Source organism: Hyposmocoma kahamanoa, unplaced genomic scaffold, assembly GCF_003589595.1.
Source record: "Hyposmocoma kahamanoa isolate Upper Pololo Valley unplaced genomic scaffold, ASM358959v1 230, whole genome shotgun sequence".
In the NCBI taxonomy this organism is placed as follows: Eukaryota; Metazoa; Arthropoda; class Insecta; order Lepidoptera; family Cosmopterigidae; genus Hyposmocoma; species Hyposmocoma kahamanoa.
The window spans coordinates 1,951,102-1,964,977 of record NW_020653749.1 but is presented as its reverse complement, the minus strand read 5'-3'; the positions used below and the strand labels follow the sequence as shown (position 1 = coordinate 1,964,977).

The 13,876-nt window shown below is 35.2% G+C and overlaps 1 protein-coding gene across 1 annotated transcript; it reads left to right on the top strand.

The window, feature by feature from the left end:
- The first annotated feature begins 11,869 nt into the window (after positions 1–11,869).
- LOC113228387 lies at positions 11,870–13,403 on the top strand. The gene is made up of 4 exons (XM_026461663.1): positions 11,870–12,181; positions 12,319–12,425; positions 12,958–13,086; positions 13,215–13,403. The coding sequence occupies exons 1-4, from the start codon at positions 11,870–11,872 to the stop codon at positions 13,375–13,377; spliced, it is 711 nt and encodes a 236-aa protein (XP_026317448.1). The 3' UTR covers positions 13,378–13,403.
- Positions 13,404–13,876: the final 473 nt, after the last annotated feature.

Sequence of the window (13,876 nt, the reverse complement as noted above, 5' to 3'; positions counted from 1 at the left end):
CACTACAAAACCAATGAATAGACTTGTAAATCGTATAAAGATTACAACGGGAAACAATGTGTTGCACAATGCCGTTCATCAATAGCTAATATATTCAACAGCTACTTCGCCTCGGTTAGAAGTACATATCGATCTCTACATAACAATATAACTAAGGGCAGGCCAAATGACCGACCAGCAGTTGACCCTACTATTAACACCATGTTCTTGGAACCTGTCACCTAATTTGAGACATTTAAAATTATTCGCTCTCTTCCCAACAAATACAGTTGCGGTATAGACGAAATCCAAAACCTGCAGTAAAGAGCTGGCCACTCCATTAACCAAGTTTATAAACCAATCTTTCTCAGAGAATAATTTCCCCAATCTACTTAAAGTAGCCAAAATTAGACCTATGTATAATGAAAAAAGCGGTAACTCGGACGACCCTAGCCAATACAGACCAACAGCACTACTATCGGCGATCTCAAAAATGTTCGAAAAGACCATGGCCAACCGTATATGTAGTTTTACGGAGAAACACAATATTCTTCACAATAACCAATACGGATTAAGAAAAAAACGATCTGGTTGATCGGTTTAGCCGTTTTCAAATATACGCACGAAATTTTAAACTACGTAAATTACGCATTACGCAGTAGGTATTCTGCTCGACATATCCAAAGTATACGATGAAATCTCCCACTCAATTCTCCTGGCTAAATTGCTGGGTATCGGTATTAGGGGCAATGCTCATGGGTGGCTCAAGTCGTATTTACAGATTTCAGAGAGACAGTGACACCGGAGAATTGGAATGTGTCACATCGCAAAATATAACTACAAATTGGTCCATTCCAAAGGGAAGTGTGTTGGAATGTATTCTTTTCCTAATCTACATAAACGATACACCAAAAGTTTCGGATCCGTTATGTATAATATTTGCAGATGATGTTTCCATTCTTTTTAAATACTCTAAAAATAAAAACAGCGCCAACAACGAAATGTTATGCACATTCAACGCTGTAAAATATTGACTTCAAGACCACAATCTTGAAATAAACAATAAAAAAAGAAAAATGATACAATTTAAATCGCGACAAAAACAACCGCTAAATCTTAATCCTATAAATGCCCTCAATATCGAGGAAGTAAATCACTTTACACTTCTGGGAATAACACTCGAGACTCACCTAGATTGGAAAATCCATGTTAGTAAAGTCAAATCAAAACTATCACAACTTATTTATGCCATATAAATTTTAAAATCTAATACGACGATAGAGTGCGCCCTAAGTGCTTATTACGTACATGCGTGTACTTGGCTCCGGTACGGAATTATCATGTGGGGCCACAGCACCGACGCTAACGATCTCTTTACAATTCAAAAGAAATGCCTCCGTGTATTATTAAATCTACGCCAGAGAGTCTCCTGTAGACCACACTTTACCAACCTAAGCCTACTTACACTACCGTCACTACACATACTTGATACTGCAAAATTTGTAAAAAGACACATTTCAATATTTGAACAAGTTAAAAGCGAACGCCGCAAAAACAATTTAACCATCCCTACATATAATTTAATGTTGTGCAGAAATAGCCCTTATCACACGGCTGTAGTCATTTACAATAAAATACCAGAAGCAATAAAAGTAAATGACAAATATGAAACCTTTAAAGGTAAACTCAATTCACTATTGATCTCAAAAAGTTATTACTCAGTAGAAGAGTTCTTATCGGATAAAGATATAAATGTTCAATCTCTCGGCAATATAAATATTATGTGTAGTTTTAATATGACATGAGTATAATTTGGAAATATATTTTAATCGCGTAAAACCTATACCGGAAAACATGACAAGACAAACAATTCTGTAAACAAATTTCGTCGCTAACTTCAGTATATTATTTCAAAACATTAGAAGTCTGAAAAATAAAAGACATATACTGGAAGCCGCCGTACAGGAAGATGAGAGCCTGCAGGCCATCTGCTTAACAGAAACTTTGATCTTCTAACAGAAAAAATTGATCTTCTTCAAGTTGATGGCTTTCAACTCGCATCATACTTTTGCCGATCCAGCCGCGAAGGAGCTGGCGTATGTATATTTTTGGATGAAAATATTGTTTTTAAGGAAAGAAAAGACCTATCATTGCATTCAGGGGAATTTGTAATAGAAACATGTGCAATAGAAATACCTAAATTTAATTTAATCTTAATAGTTTTATACTGGCCTAATAGAAATAGAATGCCTGAATTGTTTGTTGAGTCACTGTCAAAACTACTGAACCTTATAACAAAAAAAGATGGTAAAAAAATGTTATTATCGGGGGAGATTTTAATGTTAACTTTTTAGTACAAGATAGTTCAACATTAAATCTATTAAATTTTATAAAAAGCTTTAATTTCACACAACAAATTAAGGAACCGACAAGAATCACTCAAACTTCTGCTACTTGCATAGATTTAATATTTACCAACATGCATAATGCAAACATAACTTTACAAATGACAGTTAAAGACTATGGATTCTCAGACCATAGGGCAATCTTAATAAATATTCCGTAACAATCAACTAATGATAAGAAAACTTGGTATGTAAATAAAAGATTATTTAATGAAAGTGCTATTGCTAGCTTTAAATCTGCACTGCAAAAAGTAAATTGGGATAATTTAATAAAACTAAATGAAAATGTAAATTTAAATTTCAATGCATTCCATGAAAAAATTCAACAAATTCTCAACACTACAATTCCTAAAAATCGTATAAAATTAACAAACAAAAAACGGAAGACCTGGTTAACAAAAGGTCTAAAGATTTCATGCAAAAATAAGCGTTTACTTAAAATATTAGCTTCTAGTTCAAATAACCCTATTCTAAAACGATATTTTAAAACTTACGAAAAACTACTAAAAAAACAGTTTATGTCTCAAAGAAAGTACAGTATAAAAGTATAATAAAAAAATCAGGCAACATTACAAAAAGTATGTGGCAAATAATAAAAGAACGCACAAATAAAGAAACGAAAAAGGAGACAAAACAAAATATCTCTTTAAACATAAACAGTTTGGTTACTGACGATCCGGCTAAAATTGCTAACCATTTCAACCACTACTTCTCATCAGTGGGGGCCCCTATTCCATACGATCGCATTGCTGCTGTTCGACCAGTTGATAGTCGTTCTGAGAACTCTCTATTTATACGTCTCACTGATGCCAAAGAAATTGACAATGTAATTAGAAAATTGAAAAATAAAAGTAGTTTCGGCTATGATGAATTACCGCCAATACTAATAAAGGCATGTGTAATTGAACTTGCGGAACCCCTTTCGGTTTTAGTAAACCAGTCACTTGCTTTAGGGGCTTTTCCAGAACTACTAAAAATAACATTTGTAAAGCCTCTGCACAAAAGAAATGATAAGACTTGTTGTGATAATTATCGTCCAATAGCACTCTTATCGCCATTTTCAAAAATTTTTGAAACCATTATGTACAATAGAGTTTATTCGTTTTGTGAGAAAAATACAATTTTAAATGATAGGCAGTACGGTTTTCGAAAGGGACGTTCTACGAGTCTTGCTATCTATAATTACGTAAACGAAATATTGAAAATAATTAATGACAAACAACATGCAATTGGGAATCCTATTAGATATGAGCAAGGCCTATGACATGGTTCTATATTCAATTTTGCTGAACAAGCGATATGACATAGGCGTGAGGGGTGCAGCTCGTAATTGGTTTGTGTCTTATTTACAGCAACGCATCCAATTCGTCGACGTTCAATTCTACGACCACCGCACGGGATTTATTAGGGGTGTCAGGTCTGACAAAGTAATTTTAAATCGTTCTATCCCCAAGGTAGTGTCCTGGGATGTTTGTTATTTTTAATTTATATCAATGACTTGCCTAATCAATTTAATATTCCTTGCATTCTCTTCGCCGATGACATTTCGATGATTCTGCCTTGCTCCAATATTACACAACTTCACGAACTTATGAATTTAAATTTGAAATTAATGACAAGCTGGCTTAATGACCATAATCTAGAAGTTAATTTTAACAAAACTAAATTAATTCAGTTTAGACCTTATCAAAAACGCCCTAAAAATTTAATTTATAAATTTAACAATTTCAACTTCAACTTTTGTGTCTATGGCTCCGTCAAATTTAACAACATCGCGCTTGATTCTATAAACTCCTTTTGCCTCCTAGGAATAAATATCGACATCAATTTAAATTGGAAGGATCATGTGAATAAAGTTGTTGGTAAACTGTCTAGTTTCACATATGCTCTTAACGAGCTCAAAAAATCTACTGACCTTTGGACAGCAACTAGCGCTTACTACGCGTATGCTTATGCCTGGCTTAGCTATGGCGTTGCATTGTGGGGCAACAGCACTGACGCAAAAAAAGTTTTTGTGTTACAGAAGAAATGTATACGCATACTCGCTAATATAGACTCGTTTACAAGCTGTCAATCGTATTACATTAAATATAATATCTTGACTTTACCATGTATATATATTTTGTGCCTTATTGTCAAGAATAATTTGAATGCATATCATCTACATTGTCGTTCAGTAAAATTAAGACCCAAATGCAGACTAGCAACAACAGTTTCAAAATTACAAATGGTCAACTTGGGGCCATATTCGATGTCAATTAAAATTTATAACGCACTCACTCACTTTTTAAAACTGATAAATAGCGTAAAAATGTTTAAAAATCACCTTAGTAAACATCTGTCTCAAAAATGCTACTATTAATTGCAAAATTTTTTAATGACAAGGAAAATTGTTCATAACGTCATAAAAAAGGAATTTGATATGTTAACTATATTTATAAAAAATATGACATAATTATGTAATTTAATAAAATGACAATTGTTGTGACTATTATTATATAATTCTAGAATAATTTGACGATTAATTTTTTTGAAATACTTTAGACTTCAATTTGACATTCATTTTCCATTTAATTCATTGACTTTTCAGAAAATATTTGTTTAAATTTTTATTATCATTATAATGATATTTTAATTAATGGTAATCAAAATGTGTATTTAAAAAATTGACATCGCTACGCCCTTGCAGGGTACATGTTTGATACTGTAAACTACTATTAAGAAGTAGGTATTATGTAACAACATGTCTTGCAATAAACGTTATTATTATTATTATTATATATATTTTAAACTTTCGCCTCTCCCAAGGCCTAAAAGATTAATTTTGAATTTTTAAATGGGAGTGGCGGTATTTCCCGGCAATAGCACAGTCGGCCGGGGTCAGGGACTCAGGTCCAAGAATCGGCGAACAATACGTGCCGTATCGAGCAGGACGGGCCTTCTGCATTTGTGCTGGAAGCGACACGCCACAGAAATCCAACCGCATCAAGCTGTTAGAAAGGCTGACTGGAATTAACCCATTTGCAGACAAAACAATTGGGATTATTTCAGTGGAGGCCATTATTATTTTTATTATTAATAAGGTAATTTTTAGAAAATCAATTATAGACATTTTAAATTGTTATGATGGTACAAGATGGATGTAGATTTAATAAAAAAATCATTTTGAAAATGTATATTGCAACACCCTAACAGGGTCCATGTTTATAAGTATGTATGTATGTACTATTCATGATGCGATAAATAAATAAATAAATCCTTGAGGGGCAGCCTGGAGATACGACCCTACCTTTAGGGTACATAAATATATCACTTCCTCGCAATATAATTGGTAAAGAGGCTAGAAAATTAATAAGTTTGGAGCGGGGAACCCCTTTCATATGGAAGACCTACTCTGGAAATTAGCCTTTTTCAAATCACTTTACGAAGTATGGTAATGTTTGAGAAAAAAATTACCTATTCAAGGTCATCTCTCGACCATAGATAAGTCGATTGAAAAAAAATACGTTAAAGAAATCGTAAACCGATCAATTACTTTATATTTAAAAGGAATTACGAAGACAGAAATAACTCCGGAATCTCTCTACTCTGCGAAGTTTTGAATTAATGTAGATTTGTTCAGTATGTTATCTTAATATGTTAAAAGCTTAGCCAAGAGTCGAAAATTATCAAAACATCACTCTTTTATTTTTATACTGTCAAACTCAACAGAACAAAGTGATTGAAACTAAATTCTAATTTTAATATTTTGGTATGGTTTATATTTACGGTTTTATTGAAAACCGTTACATACAAAAGAGCTGTATGAAATTAAAGTAATATCTTACTTGAGCTGGTCCTTGAATGAGTGCTGTGACAACTTTTAATTAGTTCAGGGTCTCATTCCGCTCGCTGGAATTAAAGAAGGAACTGGGCTCTATTTTTGTTTTTAATGGCCACTCACGCGCAATTTATCTCGCTACTTTCTTTGTGCGTTCTATGGTCATGAGGTGCAGCTACACGGGCGTATACGGATGCGTTATAGACGTGGTTATTGACTGACAGTATTCTGCGCAAAATCGCAAGTGTACCGTCACGTCGTGTGTCCATGATGACTTGAATGGCTGGAAGAAGAGTAAACACTCAAATGCAAGCCACTCAAGCACTAAAACACTATATTATACTTAAAGACTTAAACACTAGGACAAAAATGAAGAGTATTAAGCATGAAAACAAAACGATCACTTGCGCTCTAGGCCTAATAGATTTCATCTGTGACAACACTGAGCCTCCAAGCGTGACGTCACACCGAGGCGACCACTAATTGCATTCCACTACGCCCCACAGTACCACCTCATCCCCTTCCCCCTCAGGGGCAAAGGACAATATTCTCAGAGATTTGCTTCCAATACAAGCGAACATTTGACGTTGACTTTCAAGTAATTAAATGCCGACCTGATTGGAATCACACTCCTGTGCGTGGGCGCGTGCGCTTGATTCGGCCAATAAGGTACAATCAACGTACACAAGCGATTTCACAAATGGAAGTTTGCAATATCTGTAATTAACATCGTATGTACACACACGACAACAAAATGTGATGTGTGTATGTTAGTGAAATACATTATTTCGTGGTAATGTCACGACTGCTAGTTAGAAGTAGGTATAACGATACCCTCAACACTATTATAATACGAAATTGAGAAACACTTTTTTAAGAATATAATATGCGGTTTGCGTAATCTTTCGACGGCAGGACGTTAAAGTTATTCCATAAAATATTCGATTATATATTCGACGTTCACTTCATTTGGCGATGTTTTAAATAAACGCCGTAAGAATACGATCCCCGGGACGGGACACGGCGAGGGCGATGAAGAATGCGCGGACGTGACTGTACAGCGTTATTTTAAACAGGCATTGGAAACTGCGCCATTAAATATCATAAAACAACTGGTTTTTAATATTTGCACCAATTCCATAGCGCGCTTAAAAGTGAACCGCTTATCAAGGCTAAACATAAATTTAATGGAAATTATATTCGCAGAGTTGGAGCGCGCGCGCATTGAGATGTAACATCGCCTCATAATAAAAGACTTAGATGTTGGGCTTATGATGTCATGATTAAGCATGATTAAGCAATGGCTGACACTTAATTCAGCGACGTGAATTCCTCTGCTTTGGTGCAATTCATAACGCGTGATAGTTTGCTACTATCTACTATAAGAACGGCTTATCACGGCTTCGTTTCGTCTGTGCTCAGCTGTGCTCAGCGATCTTGTTCAGTCTGTGTGGCGACTCAGTGGTTCAAGAAGGAGCCTTTAAGGTTCAGAAGAAGTGTATTCGGGTGATCGGGTTGTTTAAAAAAATAAACATACTTTGCCTAGCACGTAATTATGGATATTTAAGTATGTGTCAAAACTTATCCTCAATATTTCAAAACACGTAATGAAATCATTTAGAGGCTCATTTACTTTCAGTTAAATACAATGTACCTAATTTTACTTAAGACCTTCTCTTCTTGCGTATGATGACATTAATTCTTGATTATGTATTTGTCAACGTACAACAATGCTTAGTAACTTACTCCGGCATTCCTCACTAATAATGTCTAAACTGCATTACAATTTAAAACGTTGTGCGATAGTTACAATAATAATAATAATAATAATAACGCACGATATATCGAGTTCTTAGGTTTTCGCGATTGTTACACATAGGAAATGAAACTATTTTTCCGGATTTAAATCGCGTATATTTGTTTTTTCAAACAAACCGACGTTTCGGGCCCTTTACAGGTCCCATGGTCACGGTTGACTGATCCGGTTTAAATCCGGAAAAATAGTTTCATTTCCTAAACGCACGATATGTTGAGTATAGCCCCGCACTAGGGAAACCCTGGGTCGCGGGTGCCATGGACACACACATAGACAACCACAAATTACACCCATACTCACGAGAGAAATAAATGTAAGCCATACAAATATTTCTCCCGGTCCAGGAATCGAACCTGAGACCTCTGCTTGGTAGTCGGTATGGTAACTGTTAGGCCAAGGAGGCAGTTAGTTGTCATTGTTTATTGCATCTAAGTGATTCAAAATAACGAAGCAATGAACATCGTTCAAGAACACCTCTGCTTAGATGGTGTGTTGAGGAATGAAGTAAGAGAAAATCAGTGGTAGAAACAAGCGCAGTTTGCAAAGAACAGAAATGATTCGCATTAGGTATTCATGTTAGCAAAATATCTTGCATCTTCTTTATATTTAATGCATTACACTACACGAATCTCAAAAGGGTGAAGCGAACCTTGAAAATCAACTTTATTCGTTCGACTTTTTGAACTTCGAAAAAAATGTTTTTATTTATTTCTTTCATTTTAAAGGGTACCGACTGATATTAAAACATAGTAGACATTAAATTAACAACATGAAGCAGGCAGTTTCCCGTTAATAGAAACTTGAAGTAGAAGCGCTTTTTCGTAAACATATTTTTTTTATCTACAGCACATAAAAAACAAGCGTATGAAAATCAAAGAAATTACTTAAAAACGTATGCACCATGACTTGTACCTTAAATTGTGCATTACTTTTCTATTCTTCAATGCTACACAGTGAGAACAAGATTTATATCTAGTTTAGAAAATACGAGAAATTTGTAAAAAAAGGCACAGCATTGTTGCGAGGCGGCAAATAGAGTAAAACTAGTTCCCTCAGAATAAGAGGGAGCGCGGAGCAAAAGGGGAGGCCAACCACGCGATAAGCATGGTCATCATTGTAATGGGTCTTCACTATATTACCACTGGTTCTACATGTTTCTTTTTTTTATGATTATCAAGTGATGGACGAACGAGTCGTCTGCCTGGTGATAAGTCAAAGTCAAATAATCTATTGTTACATAGGTAAAATTTTTACACTTAAAAACGTAATTTTTTAAGCTACTGCTCGTTCACTACGCTGACCACCCTGAGAAGAACAAGCAAGAAACTCTAGGGATTGCTCTTTTCAAATAAACTTAAATCCTATAGAATGCATTTTGAATAATATTTGTGTGGAATATAGACTCACGTTGTCTTTCCATACATCTTTATCTAACACGTAGTCTACAATTTTGTAATATGACTTTTCAATTAAAATACTTTTAATGTAAGTTTTGAATTTAGGAAATGGTAAACTTAATATATGCTCCGGAATCTTATTGCAAAAACGTATACAATTCGCCATAAAAGAATCGTTTACCTTAGTTAAATGAAAACGTGGTACCAAGAGTTTGGACTTAGTTCTAAGGTTAATGTTATGGAGATCTTCTTTTTTAACGAAGTTATGTATATTTTTACGCGCATACAAAATATTTGAGTAATGTACTGTGATGCCACAGTCATGATACCAGTCTCCTTAAACTTTTCTCTGAAAGGAACCCGAGAGTCTAAACGGTACACAGAACGAATCGATCTTTTTTGCAACACAAATATGGTTTGTATGTCTGCCGCTTTACCCCACATGAGAAGCAGGTAGGACATTATACTATGGAAGTAACTAAAGTAAATTAGTCTAGCAGTATCATAAGTTTCACGCCTATCCAAACGGCTACAAACTGGGCGCCGTGGATGGCGGCTTGTGCGCCTTGATCAAAATGCCAAGTTTGCATATACTATACTCGATGACGTCGTTCTCCAGTCGAGTGATGAAAGCGCGTTCGAATTTTCATTGTGTCTTGTTACTTACCTACACCTATAGCGATCAACCAAATTTAGAGATATCGTCGGAGGAAATAATTTTAGCAATTTTTAGAAAGACCATCAACATGGAACAAGCATAAAGATACATTCGTTCATTATTGAAGGTTGATTCCAAATCTGATATTTGCAAGAACATAGTCAAACGAGAAAGGTCACGTCACAGTATCGACGTCACGCTCACACTCTCGTTACGTCACTTTACTGCAGCAAACTAAGCAGTTGCAGTGCCACCCAGAGCTTAAACTCGCAAAGACCTGAGAAGCACTGCCATCGCACCCGACACACTGAGCTATAAAGTTGATAAGTGCCATGTGCTTGTAGTTTCATCAGCTACCTTATGCTCATAGCAGGAACGCAGTAATGGTCACGTTACTTCTTGACGGCCGAAATATACCTAGGTGTCACCTTATGGTGGCAGTACTAATTCCTTGGATAAAAACAACGTTCAATAATGGCGATGAACGAAAATGTCGCGAGGAAATATGTTTATCGCATGTTCATAAAAATATTTCAAAACCTATGTTCGATAGTTTGAAATAAACGGGTTAATATTGGATTTTTCTTTAACATTATGAAAAATAATGTACCAATTTTTAGAAGTGAATAAATAGATAAAGGTAATAACTAGAAGATTTATAATTTCGGAAGATTGGAATACTAGGAGAGGATAGTACAGAAGGGTATTACATCGACGTTAGTCACTTTTTAAAGCAAGCAAGTAGTAGGAGCTTCAAGCAAAGTGCGACTGAGAAAAAAGGTAAAAATACTCGTTGCCCGGGAAGTGATTTTACTTAGATTAGATTAATTCACTACCGTCGTCGTCGCCGGCGCCTTCAGCTCCACTTAGTTTATTGACTCCTTGTCCTTTTCATATTGACTTTTAGACATCTACATCTCAGAAATGGTGGTGGTTTAAGTGCCAATATGTTATGAAGGTAACAAGAAAATATAAGCGGTGTACAGTACAGAATAGATTTCGAACTGATTCGCTCAACAATTTTATTATAAATGTTATTTATTTAGGGTTGTCATTACATTACATCATAATAATAAAATTTAATCCGACAACTACAGTGGCACAGGGATATGCAGAAGACTGGGCCAAATGGCAAAGATTGACGGAGGCCTGTACCCAGATCTGGCCTGCAAAAAGTTGATGATGATGATGGATGGCACAGCGGCTGGATAACATTTGAAAGCGTTCAGGTTTGTGAATTAAGGAGGACTCAGTAGTACCCCTGGTTATCAATTACTCAGCACATTTTATAAAAATTGAATCATTATAAATCGGAAACGTAGTAATAAAACATAAATCAAATAATGTCACTGCACTTTTTTTATTTTTAACGGAAAATGAAATTAATGGAATTTCCCGTGTTACAAAATAAAATGTTATAGCACTACTAAAACATAGATTATAAAATGAAATCCACTTCCATATATTACACATTTGAGAAGAATTTTTATTGTATTACTTAACGTCAGTCTTACCGTTAATCTTTTAGGTTTAAATCATATGTGTGAAAAACGTAACACTTTTTGTGAAAAAAAAAAAATATAAAAAAAAACATTACAAAATTAGGATACAAGATCGACAATGAATACATTGATAAGCTTTACAATAATACATTATTTTATTAGTAGTTGTTTGTCTGTACCAACTAATATAAATAGTCTACATGAACCTACAAACAGTTCCAAAAATCAAGAGAACATAGTTGTACAAAAAATTAAAGAATTAGAGCAACAAAAACACGAATTGTTTGTAGAAATGAATAAAGCTATGGAAGAAAGTGTTGCTCTATTGAAAAACAATAATGTCCCAAATGCTGAACAAGGTGTAAGTTACATAGAAGATCTGAAAAAAAAGATAAAGAATATAGCTAATAACGACAAGCAGGACAGGCAGGAGCATTACCACGGTACATATTCGGGCGAGGGCAACTTTACCACGCCTTATGACGAAAAAATTGGTGTAGTTGCAGATGCGCGAAGAAAAAGTGACAAGTACCATAAAAGGAACAAAAATATTGTCGTTGAAAATATGTATATTGGCAAAACAGACGCTTTTCGTAGATATAAGGTTAGTAGGAAGAATCCTTTTGTGGTATGGTAAGGTGAGCTTACCTTTGCTCACTAAAATTTCAAATTCTTTGATAAAAATTGTAATTTGTTTTGTTGTACAATGGAGTGTTTATAAACATACATAATAAACCACAGGAAGCAGCTGTATTATCAATGGTCACTGAAATGTCCACGAATCCTGTTAGTTCCACTGACACGGCGCATGAAAAGTTCTACGACAAGGCCGAAAAAGAACTCAACAGGTTTGTGAAGTGATTGATGTTCCTCAGGTATGATGAAATCATAAGCATTTCATTTAACACATAAATTATTGCAATTTTTATGCCAATATGAGTGGGGTTTATGTGTAGCATCGCCTCTTAAAATTCACAACCGTTGAAGGAGCTTTTAGTTTGATATTTTGTAATAATATTGTTATATTTCGTTTCGTGTCACCTATATATTTCTTGAAAAAAGAATAATCAATGTTAAAAAAACCTTACCTTTGCCCTGTTCTCGTTACGTAATCGTCTTAATAACAATTTGATTTGATTTTTTTTATTTTGTATGCGGTATAAGAAGTTTTAAGTTTGAGAAGTTTAATTTGGAACTAATTAAAATTTTATCAAAATCGTAAGAATGGTATTCACATACGTTATTCTTATAGATTTTGTGGATAATTAAATAAGTAATAATACACTTATGAATTAATAAATTGCGTCGACACTCAATCCCAGCGCCACCACTTGAGCGAAGCAATCGATTAAAATTAAATAGGAGTCGCGTGTCTTACAGTTTGCTGAATGGTGACTCCACTGGTCAGCAAGTGAAGGATCGGCTCGAGAGACGGGAGAAAATGAAAAAACAGCTCGAGGAATGGGTTAAAACGAGGATTGAAGAGAAGAAAAGAATTAAACACTACAGGTAACTTAATGATTTCTCTAAATCTGGGTGACGCCTTGATAAGTGTGAAATCGTAAAAGGGCCGATTTATTTGAGTGAGCCTATAAGCTAAATTAATTGTGAATTTATTTTACTAATAATGATTACAGGGATGAGTTAAATGGTAAATTGAGAAAGGTGGAGGCCTGCCCGCTGCGCGGCTTCGGCCCGCGTGTCAACTCTGGGGAGCTCCAGCACATAACTAAACAAATCGCACGGTATCCCTGCTGCAGGAAGTGCTGCAAGAAGTCTTACTTGGGCTGTCTTAAATAAACAATCTATCAAAAAGTTTAGCCGTTTGTTTAGGTTTGTTTTTGCATCGCCCTGAAAATCCATTTGTATTGTATACGATAACGTTGTCCGACCAAGTCAAGGAAGTTACGTCCTCACCAACCTGTACCTGGGGAAATAATGGGCCGAAATTCTCTGTGCAAAGCAAGTGACCGCAATCCACTGTAATTAGGGATTAACTAAAGGGACAGAATTTCTCACTGCTGAACGTAAGCTTCTGTTTTGCTTTCCCATCCGGCTCTAGACACATTCCCTCCAGCCTTTTAATTTGTACCGTTTTGGCTTGTCATGCGATTGTTAAAACATATTTATATGACGACCTCGGTTGCCTATTTGTTTATATTGTAGGTGTTGGATGCGGAGGTCCCGGGTTCGATTTCCGGTAGTCAATTTGGGAAATGAACTTTCTAAATTTGTTTTGGTCTGTGTGTCTTGGGAAGTGTCCCAGAATTCCGTTGCTCTGGTACTCCTAGTAGACCAG